We start from the raw sequence: 25440 nt of genomic DNA, 5'->3' as shown, positions 1-25440 counted from the left end.
CTCAGAGCGTTGTCCAAACCCTCCTGGAGCTCTGGCAGCCTTGGGGCTGTGCCCACTGCCCTGGGGAGCCTGGGCAGTGCCCAACCAGCCTCTGGGGGAAGAACCTTTGCCTGAGATCCAACCTGAGCCTGCCCTGACACAGCTCCAGCCATTCCCTGGCTGCTGTCCCTGCTCCCCCAGAGCAGAAGTCGGAGCTGCCCCTCGGGAGGAGCTGCAGCCCCCGCTGAGCTCTGCCCTCAGTCCCTTCTTCCCCAAGTGCCCCAATAGAAACAGAGCACGTGGCAGAGAAGAAACTGCAGGTCATGAGGAGGTGAAAGTAAAACCAAAAGATGAGCCTTTTCTGAGAAAAAGGGGGAGAATCAGGAAGATGTAATAAATATTGGCAGGCTGAAGTCTGAAGAGAGATTTTGAGGTGAAGAGAACAGAAACTGGAAGAAAAATGAGGAAGAAAAAGAAGAGTAGGTTTTTCCAGCCGTTAGTCCTGTTGGCTTTCCAGGAGGAGCCAGCAGGAAGCTGCCTGTGAGCTCTGGGGAGGGATGACCACGCCAGCCCTGTTCTCTCTGCCAGCTGGAGGGATGTCCCAGGCACAGGGAGAGCAGCAGGAACCAGATCCCTGCTCTGATGGAGTGCAGTGAGACACTGCTCAGCTACTCTGGGTTGTATCTGAGCTGAGCAGGGCGTCTTCAACCAGCTTTTTGGGAGCTTGTTCCCTTCCTCTGCCACACCTCAGAGTGGAGAAACCCTCCTGGGCTTCATCTTTTCTACCACTTAATGTTGCACTGTTCAGTTTTCCTTGGAGGGGTGTCAACCCGGATTAACTGCATCCACCAGGAGAGTTATCCTTTGCCATTGCCATTCCAGGAGTCTCATTTCCAGTAATGGGAAAAAATCTGTCCAAAGTGGCCTGAAGTGCCCTGGAATGGCCCTGCTGGCTGCTGGAGGCAGCAGGTGGGGTTGTTTGTTGACCAGTTCTTGGATTATTAACTTTCCCGCAGAGTTCCTCCACAACCAGCTGGGGCTCATGTGTTCCTCAGGTGGGCTGAGCATTTGGGTGATGCTGAATCATCTCAAGGAGCTTCCTTGCAACCCTGATTGTTACACACTTAGGAGTTGATATGGAGCCCATAGGGGAAAACACAGCATTAAGATGTTTTTCAGGCACTCTGGAGCTGGGAGTTCTGACATGTGAGTGTTTGAGCTTGTGGGAGGCAGCTTTCACTCTGTGCTTGCTGAGAAAGCCTCTGCTAAATCCACTTTACAAAGTGTGTGTTGTGAGTGGGGCAAAGAAGAGCAGCTTGGGCAAAAATCAACCTCATAAATCTGCTCCACAGTGTCTTTGATCTTGAGTTAGTGCTGTGCTGGAAGTGCAGTGCTCTGAGGCCAGCCCAGACCATGGCTGGTGTTAGTCAGCACTGAGGAGCCAAAACTAAACAGGGGGTTCAAAATGTAATGAATTCCTCCTCAGAGCAACGAGCCCATAAATATGAGGCACTTTCTCAGCAAGTCAGGGCAAGAGCAGGTGCTCTGCAGGTCCTGGGCAAACATGAAGCTCGTGCTGGAGGGGGGCAGAGCCTGTGTTTGTGGAAAAGGAGGTGATGTTTAAGGGTAGGACTGATTTTCTGTCCAGTTCCCTAAATCTGAGTGTCACAACTGGCCAGGAAGAGAAGCCACTAATCCAATCAGTCAGAGATGGGATCTCAGGGCAAAAAAACCTCCCAGAACTGAGACCTTAATGTGGGGGGCACTGCCCCTGTTTTGTCCCTCATTGGCACCTGCCTGTGTCAGGGATAGTACAGGGGGTTGTGTCCGAGGACTTGACCCCTGACTTTTGGCCATCTAAGGTGAGTTGGCTGAAGAACAGACAATTTTTGGACAGTTTTTTGAAGTCTTGTTGGTCATGATGCATCCTCCGGTGTTGACATATCTTTAGACTCTGCTAAATTGAACTAAATCACCGTATACCCCATGTCCCTTTTCTCATGGAAAAGGGAGTATAAATTAAATTATGTCACCTTACACCCCCTGTCTCATTGTCATGCAGTGTGGGTAGTGCAGGGCTGTAGGAATGGATAAGGAGTGGGGGATCCTTGGAGGACTCTGTGTTGAACCCAACAGCCTCCCCTGCTGGCTCTTCACTGGTGCTCCTCAGGATGCAGCTGGGCCACTGCAGAGCTCCAGTCTCAGTCTCAGTGCTGGGCTGGCACTGCAGCCCCATCCAGGCTCCCTCCCCCTGCACAGAGCGGGGTCAGAGCTCAGGGCTTGGAGCAATGTCCCCTCATCAAACTGTCCTAGCAGGGCCTGCACCCTGAGGCAGCCAAGAGCTTCCCAGAGAAGGACCAGAGATCTTTTCTCATTGGAAACCACACATATCAATTTTCTGCACTTAAAAAGCACCATCCTTGTTTTCCTCAGGAGTATCCCACCCATTTCTAGTCCATCTCTTGGAGCTGTTTTATTCCAGTGCAATCAGAGTGTTTCCTCCCTGAGTGTCTCCTCATCAGCTGTATTTGCTGACAAGGGTGATGGGTTTTATTGGTTCCATCCACACTCATGGTCCCCCTTCAGAAACAGCCAATTTTGATACTCCCCTCTATGAAATATGCCACAGAAATTGGATTTTGCACCATTGTTTGGTGACAAAAGGCAGGAAATTAAAGAGGCAACATTTCAGTAAAAGCCTGTGTGTTCTTCCTCTTTACCTGCTTTTGCTGGAAATGACATTGGAGATTATTGTGAGCTCAGGAGAGGATTTTATGCAGCAAAGATTTGCTGGTTTGTCAGTGAATGGATGTGCTGCACAAGGCTTTGGAGTCAGGCAGCGTTCCTGTGTAGTCAGTTTGGAAGGGAAATATAATTACAATGATTTTAAACCCCTAAATGTTTGCAGGAGATTAGAAGGAATTCGAGTTTGAAATCCTTTTAATACATTTTTCCAAACTGTCTGTGTTTCAAGTTCCTGTCTCTGGTTACTGCACAGAGCCAGGTCATGTGTGCATTAAACTGAGTCTCTGAGGTTTGACTGAGTACAATTTATGTTTAGATTGCCATTAAATGTAATGTCTTGTGAATGGGAGACATTCAGTTAGTTAGTCTGAATTATTTTTGTGCAAAATATTTATTGTTATCCTCCACAGAATTAGCAGCATTTAATTACTTAAATGCAAAAGCTGAAATAATTTTTTCTCTGTTTGTTTTTCTTTTGGATGTAATTACAGAAATGTGGGAAATACTTTTCCAAGGCTTTTGAACTCAGAAGTGGAACAGAAGGAAGACACAGGGGGACATACACCATTCAGTGTTATTTTCCTTGCACGGGAAAAAAAAAAGAAAAAGATCCTTATGAGATGAGCACTAAAGTCTCAAGTTTTCAAAGGTTTGCATAACAAACAAGAGACACATTGTGGGTTGCATCTTGACTTTGAAGGCTTGCCACTGTCAACTGAAATAAAATGGCAAGGTTTAAAGCCTTAACCAAGTTCACAAGGAAAATATTTGGACTAAAAGTTTTGGAAAGTTTTCTCTCTTTGAAGTAGTTTGTCATGTGTTACCAATGTGAACTTTATTGACCTCGAAACATTTTTTTTTGAATCAAATAGCAACTAGTGACACTTTAGTAAAATCTTAAATCAACAACCATCTCCTGGCGGCTCCAGCTCCGTAGCAAATGCAGGCAAAACAGGGAATCTACAGAGGAGACCTTTATTATTCGTAAATGAAGCCTGCCAAAACCTTCCCAAAATAGCATTCAGAGACCCTTTTAAGGTCATGGATCCTGAACAAAGCCAGAAGAGCACAAAAAAGGCTGAGGAAAGTCCAAGACAGAGGCTTCCCAAAGGAGAGGCTTTCCAAGCCAGTATTTCATCCACAACTACGTACCAGGGCAGCTCTGCTCCTTCCCAAGGAACCCCTCTCCGAGATATCATATCGCAGCAGCACTTTTCTGGCCCTCTGCCCGTTCCAAGAGAGGAGTCTCAGGAGAAGACTGGACATCAGAAGCAACCCAAGCCTTCCTCTTTCGAACACCCTCCCCACCTCTCGCAGCTTCAGCAGCACGCACTGTCACCAGCATTTATGTCCCCGGGGAAGCCAGAGCATGTCCTCGAGGGTCCCACGTGGCAGCTAGTTGATCCAGTGAGACCAGGGCCCTCTGGCTCCTTTTCATCACCCGGGCTCCACTCTCACCACGGCCAGCTCCTGCCTTCCCACTCGCAGATCATTCCCGGAGAGGACATGCCGTCCGTTCAAAAGGTCTACATCCCTCGCCCTTCCCAGGTTTCCTTAAAACAGGCCGAGGAAGTGCACAAGAAGGAAAAGAAACCCCAAAAGCCAGGCAAGTACATCTGCCAGTACTGCAGCAGGCCCTGTGCGAAGCCAAGCGTGCTCCAGAAACACATCAGGTCGCACACGGGCGAGAGGCCGTACCCTTGCATTCCATGTGGCTTCTCTTTTAAGACTAAGAGCAATTTGTACAAACATAGGAAATCTCATGCTCATCGGATAAAAGCTGGGCTGGCCTCAGGGATTGGAGCAGAGATGTATCCATCGAGCCTGGAGATGGAGAGGATCGGCGGGGAGGACTTCGAGGAGCCCACAGAAGGAGAGAGCACGGACTCGGAGGAGGAGACGGCCGCGATGTCGGGGCACTCGGTCGAGCTCTCCCCCAGGCAGAAGCACAGCCTGCTGTCCAGCAGCTTGCTGAGTGCAGGGAGCCAAGGCTCCAGCCACGACCGGTGTTCCTTGTCCCATTCCAGCATGTCCCAGTCCCTGGAGGACAGCAGCCAGTTCGTGGAGCCCTCGTCAGACCACGCCCTGAGCCATAAATCCGAGGACACCCACACGATCAAGCAGAAGCTCGCGCTCCGCCTGAGCGAGAGGAAGAAGGTGATCGATGAACAGGCTTTCTTGAGCCCCGGCAGCAAAGGCAGCACCGAGTCAGGATACTTCTCCAGGTCAGAGAGTGCAGAGCAGCAGATCAGCCCCCCGAACACCAACGCCAAATCTTATGCAGAGATTATTTTTGGGAAGTGTGGGAGAATCGGGCAAAGGACGGCGGCGTTGGCTGCCAACACCACCCAGGGGTTTCCACACCTGTCCACGGATGAGAAGCCCAGCATGGTCCCATTGTCTGTGCCTAGAACACAGGTGATTGAACACATCACTAAGCTAATTACAATTAATGAAGCTGTTGTAGATACCAGTGAAATAGATAGTGTTAAGCCTAGAAGAAGCTCTTTATCTAGACGTAGCAGCATCGAATCTCCAAAGTCTGGTGTATATAGAGAACCGTTCCAGTTCGATATCAAGTCTGGTTCCAGTAGCCAGTTGGATGCTTCCAAAGTGTTGGCATCCCACAGTGAAAAAATTAAGCCCGAACAATCATTGTTGTCACTTCAGCAATCCCACAGTGCCACAGAGACAGTGCCTCTCCTAAGAAGCCACTCAATGCCTTCTGCTGCATGCACTATAAGCTCCCCACACACCTTTAGAGGTAGCTACTCATTTGATGATCACATCATGGAGCCTGAAGTCTTAAGCCGCAGTCAAGCGTTTTCTTCTCACCCTCGAATGCTAAAACGACAACCAGCTATTGAGCTGCCCTTGGGAGTGGAATATGTCTCAGAGGAGATCGGCTCTGCCAACAAAGAAACTGTTTCCAAACCTCCCGAGGAGCCTGAAACCAAGGAAAGCGATCTTACCAAAAAGTCACGGAAGGGCCCCAAGGTGAAAGGGTTCATGTACGAGTGCAACGTGTGCGGTGCTCGCTACAAGAAAAGGGACAATTATGAAGCCCATAAGAAGTACTACTGCTCAGAACTGCAGCTCTCCAAGCCTCGCTCTTCTGCTTCCCATCCCTCTTCAGAGACCGAGAAAGGCGCTGCAGATCCCGACCCCTGGCCCCAGATGATGCATTACAAGCTGGGGAGCACTTTGGAGCTCACCCCGCTCCGCAAAAGGCGGAAGGAGAAGAGTCTTGGTGACGACGAGGAGCCTCCAGCTTTTGAAGTGTCTGACACCCCCTCCTCCAGCGCCGGGCCAGGGGCTCAGTTTGCAAACCCGGCGTCGTCGGATGTGGCTCTGAACCTGACCCGTGAATCCATGAAGTCACCAGCAGATCCAGGTAAATCCGCCCCTTCTGACGTCAGTGCCACCTTCCATCCCAGGAACACCAAACCAGCCTCGAGTGGGGAGGGCAAGGACAGGAGAACGACCTCCAAGGAGATCTCTGTCATCCAGCACACGAGCTCCTTTGAGAAGTCTGACTCCATCGAGCAGGCGAGCGGCTTGGAAGAAGAGAAGCCCTTGTCCCAGTTCCCGTCGCAGCCAGCGCCCCAGCACAGCCGCCCGCCCCACTCCCTGCAGCCCCGGCTGGTCCGGCAGCACAACATCCAGGTGCCGGAGATTCTGGTCACAGAAGAGCCTGACAGGCCAGAAACAGAGCCAGAACCTCCTCCAAAAGAGCCAGAGAAAACAGAGGAGTTCCAGTGGCCACAGAGGAGCCAGACCCTCTCCCAGCTCCCTGCAGAGAAGCTCCCACCCAAAAAGAAGCGGCTCCGGCTGGCGGAGATGGCTCAGTCCTCCGGGGAGTCCAGCTTCGAGTCCGTGTCTCTCACCCGCAGCCCGAGTCAGGAGAGCAGCGTCTCCCACGGCTCCAGCCACTCCGTGTCCTTCGATCGGGATGATCACAGCAAGCCAGAGCCCAGCAGCCAGCCCTCCGAGTCCCACCCGAAGCCTCCTGGCGTCGGCTCACACATGCTGATGGTCCCGAGCCACCATCACCACTCCAGGGAAATGCGGAGATCTGCCTCTGAGCAGACACCCAACGTGTCCCACCCTTCCCAGATGTCGGAGACACGCAGCAAATCGTTTGACTATGGGAGCTTGTCGTCCACTCCTGCCTCAACCCCTGGCCCCTCAAGCTCCTCGGCTTCCCAGGAGAGGAGGAAATGCTTCCTGGTCCGGCAGGCGTCCCTCACCAGGCACCCAGAGCACGACCCAGACCTGGCTCCCGCAGGCTGGACGGAGACAGAAGATCCAGCTCCTTCCTCAAGTAAATCTTCTTCCACCAGTTTGCCCCATCAGCCGAGCTCTTCACCCCCTCTGCCCTCTCACGGGACTTACCCCAGTGAGAAGAGCCAGCCAAAGGACAGCCCTGAGCCCACCTACAGCCCGCCCTACACGGAGGCCCTGCAGGTGTTCCACCACCCCGTCCCACAGCTGACGCTGCACGAGAAGCAGTTCCTGTCCCCGCAGGTCTCCATATTCCCCTACCAGCACCTCCTGCCGCAGCCAGGGCAGTCTGCAGAGCTCTTTGCTGCACACACCATGTCTGACATCCTCTCTGCTCAGTTCTCCATGCCCCAGATCCCTCCCTCCATATTCCAGACCCCGCCACTGCCTCTCCCACAGACGCTCATCCACCCCGGCCCACTCCACATCGCTCCGCCACTGATGTCTCACCCCGCTGAGGTGTCCTTCAGGCATCCCTCATTCCTGCCCGTGCACTACCCTGGCTCCTCTCCCATCCCCTCAGCCTTTTTTCTGCCTCTCCAGTCTCAGTTTGCTCTCCACTTGCCAGGTGAAGCTGGTGGACATTTACCACAGCTCAAATCCAGTTTATTCCCAGCAGCAGGAGCTTCCAGCCTCTCCCCGTGCACAGAGTACGACTCTGACAGCAGGCTGCACCCTCTGACCTGCACTGCCAGCCCCTCGGTGTCCGTGACGGTGACCCAGCTGGTCGTCCCCACGTGCTCGGAGCCGATGGTGTCCCTGGTGGTGCCCGTGCGCATCCAGACGAACATGCCGTCCTACGGCAGCGCCATGTACACCACCCTCTCCCAGATCCTGGTCACCCAGTCCCAGTGCAGCTCCTCCACCATTGTCCTCCCCAAATTCAACGACCGCCCGCCCAAGGGTGCCCTGGTGTGCAGCGCCGACGTCCACGGGCTGGGCTTCGACCTGGCCCAGATGATCACGGAGGAGCAGAGGAGCCTTTTCCAGAGCCCCTACCTGAGGGTGCCCCTGCCCCTGCCCGAGCGCAAGGGGTACATGCCCCTCACCTGCCCCTCCGACAGCGTCCTCGGCCTGGAAGGGGGCCCAGCTACGGTCGGGGGAAGCAAAAGGATGCTCTCCCCAGCCGGCAGCTTGGAGCTGACGATGGAAACACAACAGCAGAAGAGAGTGAAAGAGGAGGAAGTGTCTGAAGCAGAAGAGAAGTTGGAAGTGGTGAAGCCCCCCAGTGCAACAGAGGAAGGGAAAAAGCAGGAGAAATCTCACTTCCTTGCGGAAAACCAGGACAGGGTCGAGGTTGAAGCACCACCTAGTTTGTCCACAGAGCAGTCAGAGCCAAAGGAAACCCCGAGCAGTTTGCAGCAGGCTGTGTCGCATTCAGGTTCTCCAAGCTTTGAGGCACTGGAAGAGTATGAGCAGCCAGCTGGCAAACAGTTCCTCAGCAAGGCACCTTTGCAACCCGTGAAGAAAGAAGACTCCAAAGAACAGGTGGAGCCGTCTCCACCGAACCCCCCGAGCACTGCCCCGCCGTCCGAGGGCACCCAGAGTGCAATGAAGTCTCAAGAAGGTACAGACACGAAGAAGGTACTTCAGTTCCCCAGCCTCCACACAACCACTAATGTCAGTTGGTGCTATTTAAACTACATCAAGCCAAATCACATCCAGCAAGTGGATCGGCGCTCCTCGGTTTATGCCAGCTGGTGCATCAGCCTCTACAACCCCAACCTGCCCGGGATCTCCACCAAGGCAGCCCTGTCCCTCCTGAGGTCCAAGCAGAAGGTGAGCAAGGAGACCTACACCATGGCCACGGCTCCCCGTCCGGAGGCAGGCAGGCTGGTCCCAGCCAGCTCCAGGAAGCCCAAAATGACAGAGGTAATGCAATCCTATCTATTTCTCCTCATCCACACGTGGGGAGAGGGGGATGAGGGACGGGGAATCGCTGTTGTTGGGTTAATAGGGGTTTACTCAGCCCCCTCTGGGGTTGGGAAGCGCTTGTTCTCGGTGAAACTTGTAGAGTGAGGAAGCAAACCCCCACTGTAACCAAAAACCAGAGCAGGCAGGTGAGCTCCAAGGCTCCACATTTCTGTTCTCCAGTTTCTGCTTGCCTTGTAATCACAAGGAATCACAACCTCACCACCAACCACCCCTGCTCAAGCACAAAGGATTACACCTCATTTGCATTTGTCTTGATATTTCAAATAGCTTTACAACTTCTTCTTCTTTTTTTTTTTTCATAAATGCTGTTCTAATTCCCTCCATTTTGCCTGTTCTAAATGAGAAAGGATTACCCTGGGGAAATGGGATTCTGCCTGGTTGTGCATCTGCTCATCTCACATTAATGAACATGGAGAGGCATGCTTAAAAGTATTTAAAAATATTAAAGGGAGATTTGCAAGTGTATTTAGGCCCCTGAAGAAGTGTGAAGGCATACAGTGACATTTCTAAAAGTGCCTCAGAAGGTCAGACACGGGGTCTTGTTAAACACCCGTGTCGTGGGGTCCATCCCATGTCTGTAACTGTCCACCTGCTTTCCCAGCTCTCCAAGGGTATTTTAGACCTGGCTTTAGAGTTTAGAGGAGCAAGGCAAACAGCTCACAGGGGCAGAGCTCCCAATGGCAGTGGCCATAGGGGCAAAGAAGTCTTTAAGATGCTTCTGTGAGCTGCCTCATATTCTGTATCTCATTTTAAGGCCAGATTTACCCCTCTGGGTTAATGCTGAACCACACAGATCCCTTTAATCCAGATCATGTTCGTGTAGATTAGCCAACAGAATTGCTCTAAAGATTTGGCAATTTGATATTCATCTCAAGTCAATTTATATTGATGGATTATTCATTTTATTTCTGTATCATGAAATGAACTCTGAATATTAAATTTATCATAATCGCTGCTGCAGCTGCTGCTTATAAATATGTCTTAAAATACACAGTAGAGTTGCTTTGATTCAATAAATCTTTATTTCTATTCAGCATTTCCATCATCCTTCTGCAGAAATGCAAAAGGCAGATTTCTGGGGCCGTAGGGGCAGATAATTACCTGAGCAGTGTAATAACCACACCAAGGCTTGATATTTATGCACTGTTTTTCAAAGGATTTGATCTGACTGGTGTTGTACCACCCTTGATTTCATTCTCCAGTAGAAGTGCCTGTGCTTCTCCGAGCTTTGCTCTTTGACATGGTGCTAAAGTGCCCACCAAGGGTGTGTTCAGAGATAGGAGACCCTCAGACCCCGAAATGAAAGGTTAAATTCCAGACAGGAAGGTTCAGCCCTTCGTCATCAAAATACACATTTCATGCATGCATTTGCTCCAAAGGCTCATAAACCTGTTAAAAAACCCCCTCTAATCTGACTGGTGGTGCAAGTCAAGGTTTTCGTGGCACAATTTGCAAAAGGGAGAGTTTGTCCTGCCAAATTCACCTGGAGAACGGTGGAGCCTAAATCCAGCCTGCAGTGTGGTTTGCAGGAAGTGTGGTAATTTCAGGGAAGAGAACTTGAATTCATGCCAAGCAGAGGAAGAATTTCTGATCAGTGGGAGCGAAATCCTGAGTTTAATATTTAAAATACATCTGGCTGGCACAGATTAGGAAGTGGCGTGGTGGGTGATTAACAGGACATGTGTGACAGCAGCATCAATCCGAGGCTGAAAGTTCACTTAACTCTGCTCCAGCTATTTCCCTTCAATATTTACTTCTTTGTGTAACTCTAAGTTGTCAGTAACACAGCAGAAGATGTCAAAAGGCTCTGATATTTTGTACCATTATGCATGCAGAAGCTCCCAGCAAGCACTAGTCCTGGATGTGCTGTCTACATACTTGTCTTGGGTTTTAAATTCCCAGGGGGATTTGCTGAGCAGATAATTCTGGAGGGACTGTGGGCACCAGCTGCATGTAGGGATGGATAAATACACTGTACTGGGCTTGCACACTTTGTAAATTCAATGAGATTGTAAAAGGGGATAGTAGTGACTGTATGATTTTGGCTCTCTGGTGCCTTTCATCTCTCTGTGTTCTGTGCTTTCAAAAGTTGCAATAAATAAACCTCATGCTACATCTAGAAAGTCAATTGTTTTGTATTCCTCAGTAAAATTCCCACCCTGGGAAGGTTGTCACTGGCAATGTTCTGGCATTGCTCATGTCAGGAGGTTTATTTGGAAGGTGCTCTGCCACTGATTCCCCCCCAGATGTCTCCATGCCCAGGGACAGCAGCTGGAGACCATTCCAGCTGTTCAGTTGTTAAATGGTTCCTGGCCCTGCTCTGTCCTCACTGCCCTTCCTCCAGCAATTGCTGGGCACATTTGGGGAGCTGGGACAGCACAGGGACCATCCCAGGAGGCATCTAGGGAGGGTGTGTGGGTGTGATGTGTGGATCTGAACCAGCTGGTCCCAAGGGCAAAGAGCCTCAAGTGGAGCTCCTGGAATTGCTGGGCAGGTTTGAAGTGTTTGACCTCAGGGTTGCAAAGCTGCTGTTTTAGTGAGCCCACCCCTCCTCCTGCTGAGCATCCCCTGGTAGTTCCAGCAGCCTGCTGGAATTTTGGATGTCTCCATTTGAGCTGTTCACTCTGTGGCTTCCTCTGTAACCACGGGAGACAAAGAGGCTCCTCTTGGGTGATTCATCCCCCTTAAGACGAGGGCTTAGGTGGGGCAGGTGAGTCACCCTTGAGAGCTGCCACTCTTGCCAAGGGTGACCAGCTCTGCTTTACACTTCTGCCAGTTCCTTGGCTGAGTTCAGGCCAAAGTCCCTCTAAAAACTCTGGTAAAAACTCTTTATGTAATATATATAAACTGAGGATATGGGTAATTCAATTGAACATTAAAAAATGATCTAAAAGGTGACCTGGGGTGAAAGGCAACCTACTTTCTTCCTTCAGAGCTCTGGAGCCCCCTGTTATTTGTCCTGTTGGGCTTTAGAAGGGCAGGATTCCCAACATTTCATGCTCTCCTTGCTTTGTACAAGGCTAAAGAGGCAGCTCTAATGTTTAGGTCCACCTACTACAAGAAAGAACATTCAACATGTAAGTGAGTTGTCAGTGCACGACTTAAACCTTGGCCTAAACAAGGCTTAGACACAAAAACCCCCTAAACAAGGTGGCAACTTGAAGAGTGAAAGAGCAGATTTTACCCTGGGAACATGTGGGGAGGTGGAGGATTATTTTCTCCCGTGGGTTTTGTGGCTTTCTCTGTGCTGTGCCCTTGGCAACGGGGTTTGAGCGAGAGGAAATCACCCGAGAGCTCCGACTGTCGAGTGATTTATGTCAAGCCCAGATGGCTGAAGTCCAGCTTTGTGTGAGTGTGTGTGTATGTGGGGGGAAACCCAGGGGTTGAGGTTAAGTGTATGAATTCTGCAGATGCCTTCTCTCCAGACGTTTGCAGATGTAGATGTTGGAGAGAGGATTATCCAAGGACAGAGCAGTGGATTTGGGAACAGAGGTCCATGGCTCCACCACACAGAGTCACCCCAGCCAAGACACTTCTCTTTATCCCTCAGTTTTCCAGTTGGATAATATGGAGCCACCATATGCAGGGAGTGATTTAAAAACCCATAGCAGGTCACAGTAAATAGAACCCAACCAAAATCCAGAGGCATATCTGCTTGGTAGGAATGTGTCCCAATTCCTGCCCTTGGCTGTCAGGAGCAGCACCTGCAGGAGTTGCTGGCTCTTGGTGAGGCTGTTTGGTCTGTTTTAGAGTGATTTTGTATGTAATCATTGATTGTTTTGCTCTTTTGGGGAGATAGGTTCATTTGCCTTCGCTCCTTTCTAATGAAGGTCGAAAAGATATAACTAGAGCTGAGAAGGAAGAGGAAAAAAGAGGAAAAGCAGAAGAAGAGGCTCTTGTGACCAAACGAGGGGAGCCAGTCAGGATCAAGATCTTTGAAGGAGGGTAAGTGTCCCATTTCTTTCTCTTTGAGTGTCACAGCTGTGTGGGAGTTATTGGTTACAGTGATGGCAGTGAAAGTGCCTCATGGAGGTGAGCAGAAGGCCAGAGGTAGTTGGATTTCAGCCACTGTAAAAGCTTGGCCCTCCAGATCCACAGATACTCCAGACTGCACTAATTCCCTGTTTTTGAGCTGTCTCTAAGTTAGCAATCACCTCCATCTCTTTTCTGAGTGGGTGTTTGAGTGAAGATGGGTGAAGAGCACAAATTCATCTTGTAGCTGTCTCTGATGTGACAGAGGTATTCTCTGTATCTTAATCTTTCCAGAGCCTTCTGAAAATGATGTTGTTAATGGTTGTTCCCATTATAAGGAGGATCTGGGGAGATCTTTGCTGATGCCTGGGTTTTGGGTGGGGAACAAAAGAAGGGTTATATTCATGTGATTTTCATCCCACCCAACCAAAATAGCTCAAACCAGAATGGATGCAAGGTCTTAATTTGATGTATATCTTAAATCTCGGCTCCAGGTAATTCAGAGTCTGCCTCAGGAATTCAGCTCTGGTCTAATGCTACTGTTTATCTTTAAAAAATGCAAAAATCAGGTAATAAGTAGTGTGTTTTGTGGGATGCAATTACAGTTCATCCTTCCTGTGTGTTGCAAAGGGGGGCCAAAGAGACGTGAGCAATCTCCAGCAGGATTTATCAGCTCTGCTCTTGCCGTTGGGTGGTCTTGGTTTCTGTGTGTTAGAAAAAGGCTTTAATTAGTCAGTGGTTGTGGTTTGCTGCTGTTACCGGTTGACGTTTGCTTTTCTTTTAAAATATTTCATTAGCAGATGATCAAACTGACAAACCAAAAGAGAAAAACGTTGCTTTGGGAAAGGAAACCCGTGTGTTTGTCCAGGAGAACTCACCTCTCCCCCAGATGTAGGGACTGTGTGTCTAAACCCAGCTGAGGTTTAGATCCCTCACAGTGAGGGGTGAATGCAAAGAGCCAAAGCAGTGCCAGCCTGTCACGGCTGTGACCTGAAGTGATTTAGGGAGGGGGCCAGGGAATGGCAGGAAAGCAGTGGAATGAGAAATTGGATGTGCTCAGTATGTTGCCATCACCTTCCTGGGGCAGCTGGGACTTGTGGGATGAACTGAGCTGGGTTTTATTGCCTTAAACCCAGGGGAAGCCTCTGTTTCCCTTGACTGGGTTGTCCTGGAGCTGTGGCTGTTCAGGGGGACTCTTGGATTCCTTCCTGGATGTGATTAAAGCAGTTCAGCATTACTGTGACTGAAAACCCCCTGCCCCTCACAGAGATTGTGTGGGGAGGGCTGGGGGTGCTCAGTGCTGTCCCTGACTGTCCCCCCCAGACAAGCTGCATCTCCACACCCCTGTGCTCCCATGTCTGCATCCCCCAGCACAGCCCAGGGGATGCAAAACCACGTTTTCTGAATGGCAGACACGAAATAAAGCAGCTTTCCCAATCTGCTTCCTGCACAGCAGCACCAGGAACTGTGTGAACACCTTGAATGTGTGCTGGATTTGACTGGAAAGTTCCTGGAGCTGGGATGGGAGGCAGGATGTAGTGGCTGCTGAATGCCAAGCACAGGCACTGATGGAACCCCCCAGGTCACAGAGATTCATTTCATGTGTGAATTCTGTAGGATACTCCCTGCTGAGGGGCAGGAGGGACAAGCTGCTCTCTCAAGGTGCTCCGTGTGTACCTGGTGCTCTGGGCCTTGTTCCCACAGGGTTTCTCCTGTGGAATTGTTCATCCTCAGCAGCTGTGTCTACAGGGATCCCAGGATTCCAGACTGTGCTGAGCTGGAAGGGACCCCCAAGGCTCATGGAGTCCAACCCTCAGCCCTGCACAGGCCCAGCCCCAAGAGTCACCCCCTGTGCCCCAGAGGATCAGCCAAACCCTCCTGCAGCTCTGGCAGCCTTGGGGCTGTGCCCACTGCTCTGGGGAGCCTGGGCAGTGCCCAACCAGCCTCTGGGGGAAGAACCTTTGCCTGAGATCCAACCTGAGCCTGCCCTGACACAGCTCCAGCCCTTCCCTGGGTGCTGTCCCTGCTCCCCCAGAGCAGAGCTCAGTCCCTGCCCCTCCTCTGCCCCTGCCCAGGAATTGGAACTGCACTGAGGTCTCCCCTCAGTCTCCTCTGCTCCAGCTGAACACACCAAGGGACTGTTTTCTTGCAGTGAAGGAACAATCCTGCAGAGGAATCCACAGGGTGCCTAATGCTTTGTGCAAGCTCCCAAATGGATCAGCCCCCTTTCCTGGCCATCTCTTGAAAATGTTTTACAAGAAGTGCACCATTCTCAAGATCTTATTTCACTGCCTTATTTTTTTCCTCATAAAAATTTCCTCCTTGACTCATTTTCCCCTTGTTTATTGGTTTCACATGGTGTGCTGCTGGCTGGACCCATCCTTCCAGTGGGATGCAGTTGGTTTCAAAGCTTTTGAAGCCACCCCATGCTTTGTTGCCTCAACCAAGGAGGGAGATTATAAAGAAATCCAAGAGTTCCCATAAAAGGTGAACTTGCTGCAGCTCTTTCAGCTCCTTCTTCCCCTCAGTTTTTATTTCTTCAGAGCTCTTGCCTTTCTCTCTGCCATTTTCAACACTTGCTTTTCCCTCTGTACAGTCTTGTGGCTTCCTCAGTCCCACCACTGCCTTTCCCCTTTTGCAACGTTCCTTACAGCACTTCCAGGACCAGCTCTGCTGCCTCCCCTGTTGCTGTCCAGTCTTCCAGCTGGAATTGTATTTCCTGGCTTTCAGGGGAGACCAGAAAAGCCAAATTTCATCCTTTCACCATCCTCATGGCCCATTTTTAAGGAATGAACTGATGAACCTGCCAGAGGCTCTTGGAGCACTGGGGGCAGATTGGCTTCCTTTCTCTCATTTGAAGATGTCTCCTCCCTGGATATGGAAGTGGATGGTTCCTTTGCCTATGTTTTCCCACTGAGAAGTGTTTTGGACACAGCAGCTTGCAGGTTCCTTGAGCCTTGACCCAGGTTCATGCTTGGGTTTGGGACAGGGCTCAGTAAAGCCAGGCTTGGGCTGTGCTGGGCTCAGTTTTTTTCCTGCCCACTCTTTCCATGAAGGAAGTTGTTCAGTCCCTGTGGGGCCATCTCAGCATGTGGAGTTTGGCCAGTGGGGCTGTCAGGAGGACCTGGGTGGTGGAGAAGTCCAGCTCCCCTTGAGTTACCAGCCAGTGCAGAACCTGCCTCCCTTGGCCTCCTGAGATGAAGAGAAAACCCTGTGTAGTGTCTCTGGTTTCTTGGGGACATCAGAAGGGACACGTGTGGTTCTGCCTTGACTTTTCCACACTTATTGGAGTTGGAATCCACTGAGTTTTCTGTTGGACTCCTTTTTAAAGAACAAATTCCTCTTAGAGAGCAAAGTCTGGACATCACTCCACATGTAATTTCAGGAGTGGCTTTTTCCTTGCAGTCATGACATTTTGTGAGACAGAGTGTGTCTCCACTGCAAGCAGGATGACCTCTGTCCCATGGGCACAGCCCAGCACTTGACTGAGGGAGATTGGAGTCATGTAACACCCTCCAGACAGGCTGGACACTGCACAGGCTCCTCAGGTTGTGTTTGGGAGAACCATAAGCAGCCAGGTCAATGTTTGTGCTCCTGAAGGAGCCAATCAAAACAGCCATTGGCCTTGTCCTGAGGGATATTGTGGTGGTTTTGAGCAGTGAAAATGATCTTTGAAGGTCAAGCTGGGCAGCTCTGCTTCAGGAGAAGTGCTGGGATTCCTTGGTGCCTCAGTGTCACCTTCTCCAACTCCCTCTGGTGCTCTGGAGACACCAGGCCCCTTCTGAAATCTGACAGCATGAAACCAGAGATTGGTATCGACCTGAGCTGCCAGTGAGGGCTGGGATGGTGTCATGGTCCTGCCAGGGGGATGGGGCCTGTTTGCTGTGCACTGCCATTACCACGAGGAAATCTGAGAGCTCTAGGGTGGGCTGAGTCAATAGATGTTCTGTTATTTCATAGCCAAAGTCCCTGTGCTTTCATGGGGCCCAGCAGTTGGGTTGTTGCTCTGGTTGATTACAACCAGTAGGGAAAGCAGGACCAAGATGTGGAAGGTGAAAGACCTCTAACCTGAACTGACACCCCCAAACCAGTGAAACTGTGTCAAAAGCAAAGCTCTCTTCGGAAAACTGTTCCCTTTTTTTTAACCTACTTTAGGGAAAAACACTCATGGTTGTAACCCTGTGATTGCAGACACGAGTATCCTTAAAAACACCTCCCCTTCACACCACACCATGTGTACAAATACACACAGAGAAAGGGGAAGTTTTAACTTCAGGAGAGATGTTTGTAGTGCTGTTGTGACCCAGAGGCTGCTGCAGTTGATGGTTTGGTCTGACTCTTGGAGGAATCCAATCCCTTCCCTCTTTGTCCTCACCAACAGAGAGTTGTAGGTTCCCCAGCCGTGGGATCTTCTGACCTGGGATTTTGGGACAAAGCCCCTTCTGCCCAGTGCCATTCCAGTGCCTGGGGGGTGCAGGAGCTTTGACCATGGCATTCCCTGGGGAGCCCCAGGGCTGGAGGTGGATGCTGCCACGTGGCTTTTCCCTTTGTCTCCCTGCCTGTGGGGTTTTAGGCAGGCAGGGAGGTGACAGAGCCTCTCAGCCTGTCCAGCAAGAGGTTTTTCCCTGCTCCAAGGAAGATGGAGAAGCCTTGGGACTGCTTTCTGGGATTTGAGCATGACTGGTAAGCAGAGGATGTGAAAGCCTCCCTCCCCCAGCTCCTCTCCCAGTTCCCACCCCGAGGACTCCCTGGGATCTCTGTTTGGATCTCTGGGGTGATCTCACTCCATGTCTGTGACCAGAGCAGCTCCCACTGACCAAGCTCGTGGAAAATCCCTGGCACAGCCCTGGAAGGGTCTTATTACCCCAGAGAAACCTCTCTGTTAAACAAGCAGAAGTTTCTCAATGTAACTGCAAACCCCTGCACTGGAGCCATTCTCTGAGGGGATTTCCTTTGCTGCTCAGGGAGTTCTGAGAATTCTCCATGTTTATTTTGACAGGAGTCAGTTATTCCAAAGTTAATCCCAAAGACACTGATTTGAGCACACACAGTGCCAGGGAGGGAGGAATCTGAGCAAAGCTCTGTCTGCAGCACATGCAGCTGCACCAGGGACAGCAAAGGGCTGCTACTCCTTCATTTAACACAGAATCCCAGAATATACTGAACTTAAAGGATCATTGAGTCCAAATCCTGGACAGGACAAGCCCAAAATTTACCTGCAAACCTGCTTGAGACCTGGCAGTGAACTCCTTTCACAGCCCAGGGCAGTGCCTCCAGTGGGAGCACATCCCTGTGGAGCAGGGCTGAGGTTAAACAGGAATCACAGAATCCCAGACTGGTTTGGGTTGGAAGGGCATTAAATCTCATCCCATTGCACCCCCTGCCACAGGCAGGGACACCTTCCACTAGCCCACATTGCTCCAACCTGGCCTTGGACTCTTCCAGGAATTCCAGGGGCAGCCACAGCTTCTCTGCCCAACCTGGGCCAGGGCCTCCCCGCCCTCACACACAACAATTCCTTCCCGATATCCCATCTAACTCTGCCCTCTGGCAGTGGGAAGCCATTCTCTGTGTCCTGTCCCTCCATCCCTTGTCCCCAGTCCCTCTCCAGCTCTCCTGGAGCCCCTTTAGGCCCTGCAAGGGGCTCTCAGGTCTCCCTGGAGCCTTCTCTGCTCCAGGTGAACTCCCCCAGCCTGTCACATTTGACTCCACTCCTGGATATAAGCAAAGAATTCCTGTAATTTGCATTTTGCAGTGAAAAGGGTTTTCCTGGGACTGTTTGCTTTGCATGGCAGGGAGAAAATTGGAGAAACTGGTGTTTCCCCTTGGGGCTGGTGGTGCCTGACTGACCACTGGGTGTTAACTTGAACATTTTTAGGGGTTGTGTTGCTGGATTTTCCCTGCCTTTGGAAGTGCTGAACAGACATTGCTGGGCTCCATTTGAGCAGCCCTGGGGCTGCACAGCCCTTCTGAAAATCACAGAATCATGGAATCACAGGATGGTTTCATTGGAAAGGACCTTAAAGACCATCTCACTCCAACCCTCTACCATGGGCAGGGCTGCCTCCCATTAGATGACCCACTAAATCCAGTCCTGCAGGTGACAATTTGCTCTCTGAAACATGATTTTAAAATCTCAAGCGTCAGCTTATGTTTATCCTGCTTTTTAAATAGCAAAGTGGGTGGGTTTTATAGGTGGAACCGTTTGTTTGTTTTATAGATAGGACTTTACAAGCAATGGAGAGCAGGAGAGCTTTGAGTCCACCAGGGACAACCCCATTTCCCAGGCAGATCCAAACAAGATCAACCAGCTTGAGAAAAGGGAAGAGCATCCCCTGAATTTGGTAATGCTCATGTGGAAAAAGATGGTTTATGTTTTAGCAGATGCTGCAGCTCTGCAGGAATCCCCAGCAGAGCAGCCAGTCCCCATTTCCCTCTGAGATGTTGGGGGTGGATTTTCCAGGGTGTTTGGGTGTAACCTGGAGGGTTGGGATCCTCCTGCTCATCAGGATCCTCCTTTGCACAGTTCCATGTTTTATTTCTCGTGTCCATTAAAAGAACACAAGGTCTCTCTCAGAGACAGACATTTACACACCTCTTTCTTTTCATAGCACAAGAAAAACACTTAAAAAGCTTTAAAAGCTCATCCAAAGGAGACAAGACAGAGGGTGGCAATTTAAGGAAGGACAGATTTGTAAATTTTACCAGTGCTGACAAGATAAAAGGAGGAATTGTTTGAAGAGGCAGGTTTGCAGTGAGAAAAGCTGCTTGAAAAATGCATTTTGGAATAACAGGAGAGAAGAATGGCAACTAGAGAAAAATATTTTCAATATGAAAAGAATATAGGCTTTTTGCTGTGAAAAGCATTGTATTCGTACCTTGAAATGTGCTTAAAAGCCAAGAGGAAAAAAAGCTTCAATTCAACTTGAAGCAAATGTTTTTTCTTCCCCATAGTGTCTTCACGAAAATTTGGATTTTTCTTGTTAATTTGTCATTTAATTTAAAAAAAAAAAAGTTTTTCCCTGGTATCTCAGGGAGTAGCAAAATGGAAAAATCAATTCTTTCCAGTGGTTTGTTCAGGAAATGTTTTCTTGGCTTAGGAGCTGCAAGGAGAGAACAGGAAACAGAGCTTGGGAGAGGAGGAAAGTGAGAAGTTTGTGGGCAGTCAGTGCAGGGAGCAACAGAGCAAAGTGTAACTTGTTGGACTCCAACTTTGGACACTTCAGTGGGTTCAAACCACTGCTGGGATGTGTTATCATGGGATCACAGAGGGGTTTGGGCTGGAAGGGAATGGAAAGATCTCCTTCTACCCCCTGCCATGGGCAGGGCCACCTTCCAGCAGCCCAGGATGCTCCAGCCTGGCCCTGAACAAGGTTAGACAAGGGCTGGTGTGTCTGGGAATGTGGACCTGAAGGGTTCCCTTCAGAGGGAAGCTGTGGGGTGGCTCTGTCACAACTCCAGTTCCCAGACCTGCCCCTCACAGCTGGTGCTCCTGCCAGGAGCTCTTGTCTGAGTAGTCCTGGATAATGTAGAAATAACATCAGGTTATTCCCTTTAAACCAGGTCATTATTTCTGCTGGGAGCAGCTCCTGGTTGTACAACCACGACTGAAGCTTCCTGCAAGATCCCAAACGTTGGAATCATGGTTTGGTCTGGAAGGGATCTTAAAGATCATCTCATTCCACCCCCTGCCATGGGCAGGGAATGTTGTCCCTTTGGGCTTGAAGCACTGATATTTTCCTTGCCTTTGTGACCATATGTGCAACCTGGGAGTTGTTCTGAGCATCCCTGCAGAGTCTGTGCAGTGCAGCTCAGCACCAGCACATTCCACCTGCCTCCTTTGGCTTCCCCTTATGGATATGGGTGAAAAATCCCATTAAATCCTGCATGTTTGAGTCAGTGAGCACTGCCCCACTCCCAGCTCTCCTCTCTCATCCCTTCCCCAGGATGAAAACACCCTTGCAAGGCGAGGCCCCCTATGCTGCTCGTGCGTTGGGTGCAGGGATGGGTGGCCAGGCTTGGCTCTGAAAGGCAGGATGTCCCCATGTGCCCAGGCTCAGAGCTTTCCTTCCCCACCAGCTGTGCTTGTGCTGAGCAGTTCCTGAACAGGCTGTTCCTTGGCCTCCTGAGCAGATCCTGGAGACAGCAAGTGCTGCTTGGAGCAGGGAAGTAGGACTTGGGGATGGTGGGTTTGTGACTCACCAGGACTCTTGGATAAGTCATTTTCCAACCAACACTTTGATTTCCTTGTTTGTGAGGGGACACACAAACTCACCTCCTCCCGAGCTTGATTATTTTATTACTTTAAAATGTCTTAATATTCCTCAGTGGGAATTGCTGGCGTTTCCTGTGTTGTCTCGTCGCTTCACTTGACAAATTGGGTTCATTCTGCAACTTATTTCTGCTTTCCCAGGAAATCTGACAAACTCAGAAGGATTTAGTCCAGGCTGTTGCCTGGTTTTCTTTGGTATTTTTCCTCAGTTATTCCTGCCAGTGCATCCAGGCCTCTCTGCCATGTCCTGCTGGCACAGCTCCTGAGCTTGGTGCTAATTTCCCACAGCCAATTATTAAAAAATGTTATCTCCAGTTTCCTGCCTGACCTCGTGTGGGATGATCAGCTTTCTGCAGGGATTTCCTTCCTCCCATGTACAGAACCATCCCAGGGGCTTTCCCTGAGGGATGTAGTTATGGTGGAGCAGAGGCTGAGTGGGATTCACTTCTCCACATTATCCATATTCCTCCTGAGTGGGATTCACTTCACATTATCCCTGTCCCTGCTCCCTCCAGTAACTACTTTAACTATTTACCATTTTCTAAATATTACTTTTATTATATACATCTTCTTTTTCTGTACTGATAAATATCAGGTGTGAAGAGATGTGGAAGGAAAAGGATGAAGCCCATATTTGGTCCCTGGGAGGAGGGTGATACTCTTCCTGAGCCCAGCATTCCCAATGGTTTTCCCAGCCCCTTCTTCCCCTTACCATGACTTTTGTCTTCTCTGTGTGACAAAGACAAGAATTCCCATTTGGTTTCAGTTCAAATCAAGATTTAACAAATGGAATCAAGCAAGAAAATGCCTTTGCTGCCTCGCCCAGGTGCCTGGGGTACCTGGCCAGGACTCACCTGCCTTTCTGTGCCTTATTTGGGGAATGAAGGGTGTTCCAGCTGCCAGGCTGGTCACCTCCCATTGGAGCACTCAGTGAATTCAAAATCTACAAATCACTGCATTTTTTTCAAGCAATTCCTTTGCTTTTAACATCTTGTAAATCCAAGGATCAGTCCAGATAAAGAAAAGCAGCTCCTGCTCTGAGCTGAACAGGTGGGTTCCTGGGGTAGGACAGAGCAGGGGTTTCCTTTCTTCTTCAGTGGAAAGATGAATTCAGGTCACTGTGAGCAAAGAGGCAGAAAGGGAACCCTGCCTTGCTTGGGGAATCTCTTCCCTGCCAGAAACTCGTGGCCCTGGAGAGCACCCAAGTCGTCCCTTTGCAGGAATGGGAGCACAGTCAAGGATGGCAGCAGAGGGGCTTCCATCTCCAGACCTCCTGTCTCTCCTTGGGGCTGCTCCCACCATCCCAGAGGTCTGATGTGCTGCCTCTTTCCTGGCCCCCTGTGTGACTCCATCTCATTCCTGGGACTGGGGTTTGCTCAGGAAACTCCCTGTGCAAAACTCTGGAGTCCTTCCCCATAGTGAGGCCAAATTTATGGGGTCTGAGAGGGGGAGAAGGTGACCCTGGGGGAGATGACCCTGCCACCCCAGGTGAGGAGAGGCTGAGGGTGTAACCTCTGTGCTGACAAGCTTTTTATACTAGAAAGTTATAAACCAAAATGGACAGAGAACATTTGGGCCAGAAGTGCCAGTGGGTGCTAAAGGCTGGGGGCAGAGCAGAGCTGGGCATGGGAGATGGGAGAAAACAGGACATTTAAGAGCAGACACAGGGACAGACAGGAGCATCTCACAGTGCCCTGATCACACAGGGAGGGGGAAGCCAGTGGAAAGGAAGAGATTTGATCAGACAGACAATTTTGGCAGCTGAACAGGGATGGAGGGAGGTGGCAATTGGTTGGAAGGTAAGAGGTGGCAATTAGCCAAGCAGGAGAGGGGCAGGCTGGAAGATCTGAGCTCTCACAACAAAGAGGGAGGGTGTGAGGTGGAGACAGGAATGGTACAAACTGTTCCAACAGAGAGGTGAAGAGCCTGAGGGTCAGAGCTGATGCAGGACAGGGAAATGTCCCACTCCCAGGAACCAGGGACCAGCTTCATGGAACTCCTGGGGTTTGCCTTTCCAGGGGTGTCTCTGCCCTCAGTATCCTCAGAGCAAACAATATTATTCCGATTTATTAAAAGGTATTTGGACACTTTCCCTTGTCAGGGGTTTGAAACTGATAATGTAGAAGGATTTGTGTGGAATTCTGCAGTGGGTCCGTGGTCACCTGGGCTGTCCTTCCTCATCCTGGATTCCCAGGAATGACACAATGTCTTATTCTGAGGCTCTGGGTGACGTGGGCCAAATGTCTGGAATAATAAGCTCTCCTTGTTAACAGATTATTCATGGCCTATTCACGTGGCAAACATCCAGAGTATGGGGTTTTCACTTCATTGATTCAGCGACACGATCCCAGCAATTAATTCATTGGAAAATTGGAGAAGGCAAACATTTTTATCTGATTTACTCAGGATTAGCCAGTTCTCAACATCTGGAGATGCAGGCAGCCTGTCCTATAGAGAACTGTAATTTATAGGAGGCCTTTGACAGATTCCAAGTGCTGTGCAATCAATTAGAAACCTGATGTTCAAACAGACAGCCCCAGACCTGTCTGCCCGTTCCTCAATCCATGTTCCACGGGCAAATGGCAGGAAGAGGACTCTGGGAATATAATACTTTTTGGGACTTCCTTTTCTGTCACTTCCTAATGATGAAAACACTGCTTTGAGGAGACAGGTCTCATCTCAAGGCAGATGTTAATTTTATTCCTGTTTGGTGGTTTTGGTTTTTTTTTTTTCTCATGTTCCCAAATGTTGATTTTCAATTCTCTTTAGTATCAACCACCAGAGAATCCCAGTGATGACAGATGGGATGTGAAATTCTTGGGAACATTATGAAAGATGGAAATGATAAAGCTCTGTGAGTAAAGTGTCTAAATCATGTTTTCAAAAAAGGACATGAATTTAGAAGTGTATATCCTGTGAAATCCATTCCACTGCCTGGGTGCTCACCCAGGGGGGGACCACGTCCCTGGGACTGGGACCAAAGCAATTCCCAGTCCCAGTTTGGATTATAAATTTTACTTCTGGGAAAGCTTTCCTTTTTTTGCGTGTTTGGAAGTGAGCACACGAGTCACACTGACGGGGAGGCTGCTGGGAAGGACTGGGTAAAGCAGTGGGACTGTGAGCACCGGATCCTACATTTGAGAGAGATTTTCCAGTTCTTCCCAGTTTGTTGCTGAAGGAGAGCAGGTTGTGCTCCGTCCTGACATAGCCCAGGATGTAACTGGATCTCTGCTGGTTGGGAATGTCATCCTTCCCAAGCCAGGGAGGAGCAGTGCTGGGGAGGGAAGGTGAGGTCATTCCTCCCCGTGGGACACTGGGGGAGAGGTTGGAGAGGCTGTGGGATGTGGCAGGAGCAGATGGGAAGAAAACCAGTGGGACCAGAGAGAGCTGGGCCGAGGCTGCTGCTGCTCAGAAACCCAGGGAGCTGCTGGAGGCAAAGATCCAACTGCAAGGACGTGGTGGGCAGGGCTCCACAGAAACTTGATTTTTTAATATCCCATCTTCCCAAGTTGCTTTTCACTGTTCAAAGGCCACTCTTCCTTTTCAGTTGTAGTCATTGTTGGAGGAGTTGCTCACCAGGGATGTGTTGCAGGCAGATTCATCTCCAACCTGTGGCCAATCTCAGCCCTGTGACCTCTGGCTCCCGGAGTGCTCCAAGGCAGCTGCCAGCCCAGCTCATTTTCTCCAGGCTGGAGGAGTCAGGAAAAGCTGGGATTACTCACTGCAAGTGTTTAAAGCCATTTCCTTGTCCTGGAGGACCTGCTGCTGCTCAGGCAGTTACACAGAATCAGCTGAATGGTTTCTTTAGTGAAAGAAAGCATGTGAGAAATTCATGAGTATGTGTTGAAAAATATTAACTCAGCCCAACTGGAACTGCAGGTTTCTTGGTCTGCAGAACCTCAGACAAAGGAGAATGTGCCCTAATAAGATATTTTTTCTGGTCATCTTTGTTTCTCTTACTGATTTAGAGATAAGACTGAAGAATTACAAGATTTTTAAGGTGGAAGAGGGGGAGATTACAGGGTCTTGCCAAACTCTCCTGGTGGTGCTCACCTGGTTTCTTGGAATTTCCTGTGTTTCTCAGTGTTTGTGTGCTCTTGTCTCTAAACTTTATTCCCAACTCGGTATGTTTGACATAAGGGAATAATCACATGTAGCCAAGTTTTTATAAACCTTTCTGTTTGTTGGGTACTTTGGCTTCTTGCAGACCCCAGACATGGCTGGTTTGTGGAGCTCTGGGCTGAGTTTGTGGA

General features: G+C 50.0%; 1 protein-coding gene across 1 annotated transcript in view; it reads left to right on the top strand.

The window, feature by feature from the left end:
* Nucleotides 1-25440, top strand: part of LOC113960181 (transcription factor HIVEP3-like) — a 121883-nt gene that overhangs the window by 49333 nt on the left and 47110 nt on the right. The window contains 2 exon segments of the mRNA XM_027669599.1: nt 3216-8880; nt 12743-12888. Coding sequence (XP_027525400.1) covers nt 3766-8880; nt 12743-12888 — 5261 coding nt within the window. The 5' untranslated portion in view covers nt 3216-3765.

Source organism: Corapipo altera, unplaced genomic scaffold (genome assembly GCF_003945725.1).
Source record: "Corapipo altera isolate COAL_440 unplaced genomic scaffold, ASM394572v1 251, whole genome shotgun sequence".
NCBI lineage: Eukaryota > Metazoa > Chordata > Aves > Passeriformes > Pipridae > Corapipo > Corapipo altera.
The sequence above is the reverse complement of the archived record's forward strand: the minus strand, read 5'-3'. Positions and strand labels throughout refer to the sequence as shown.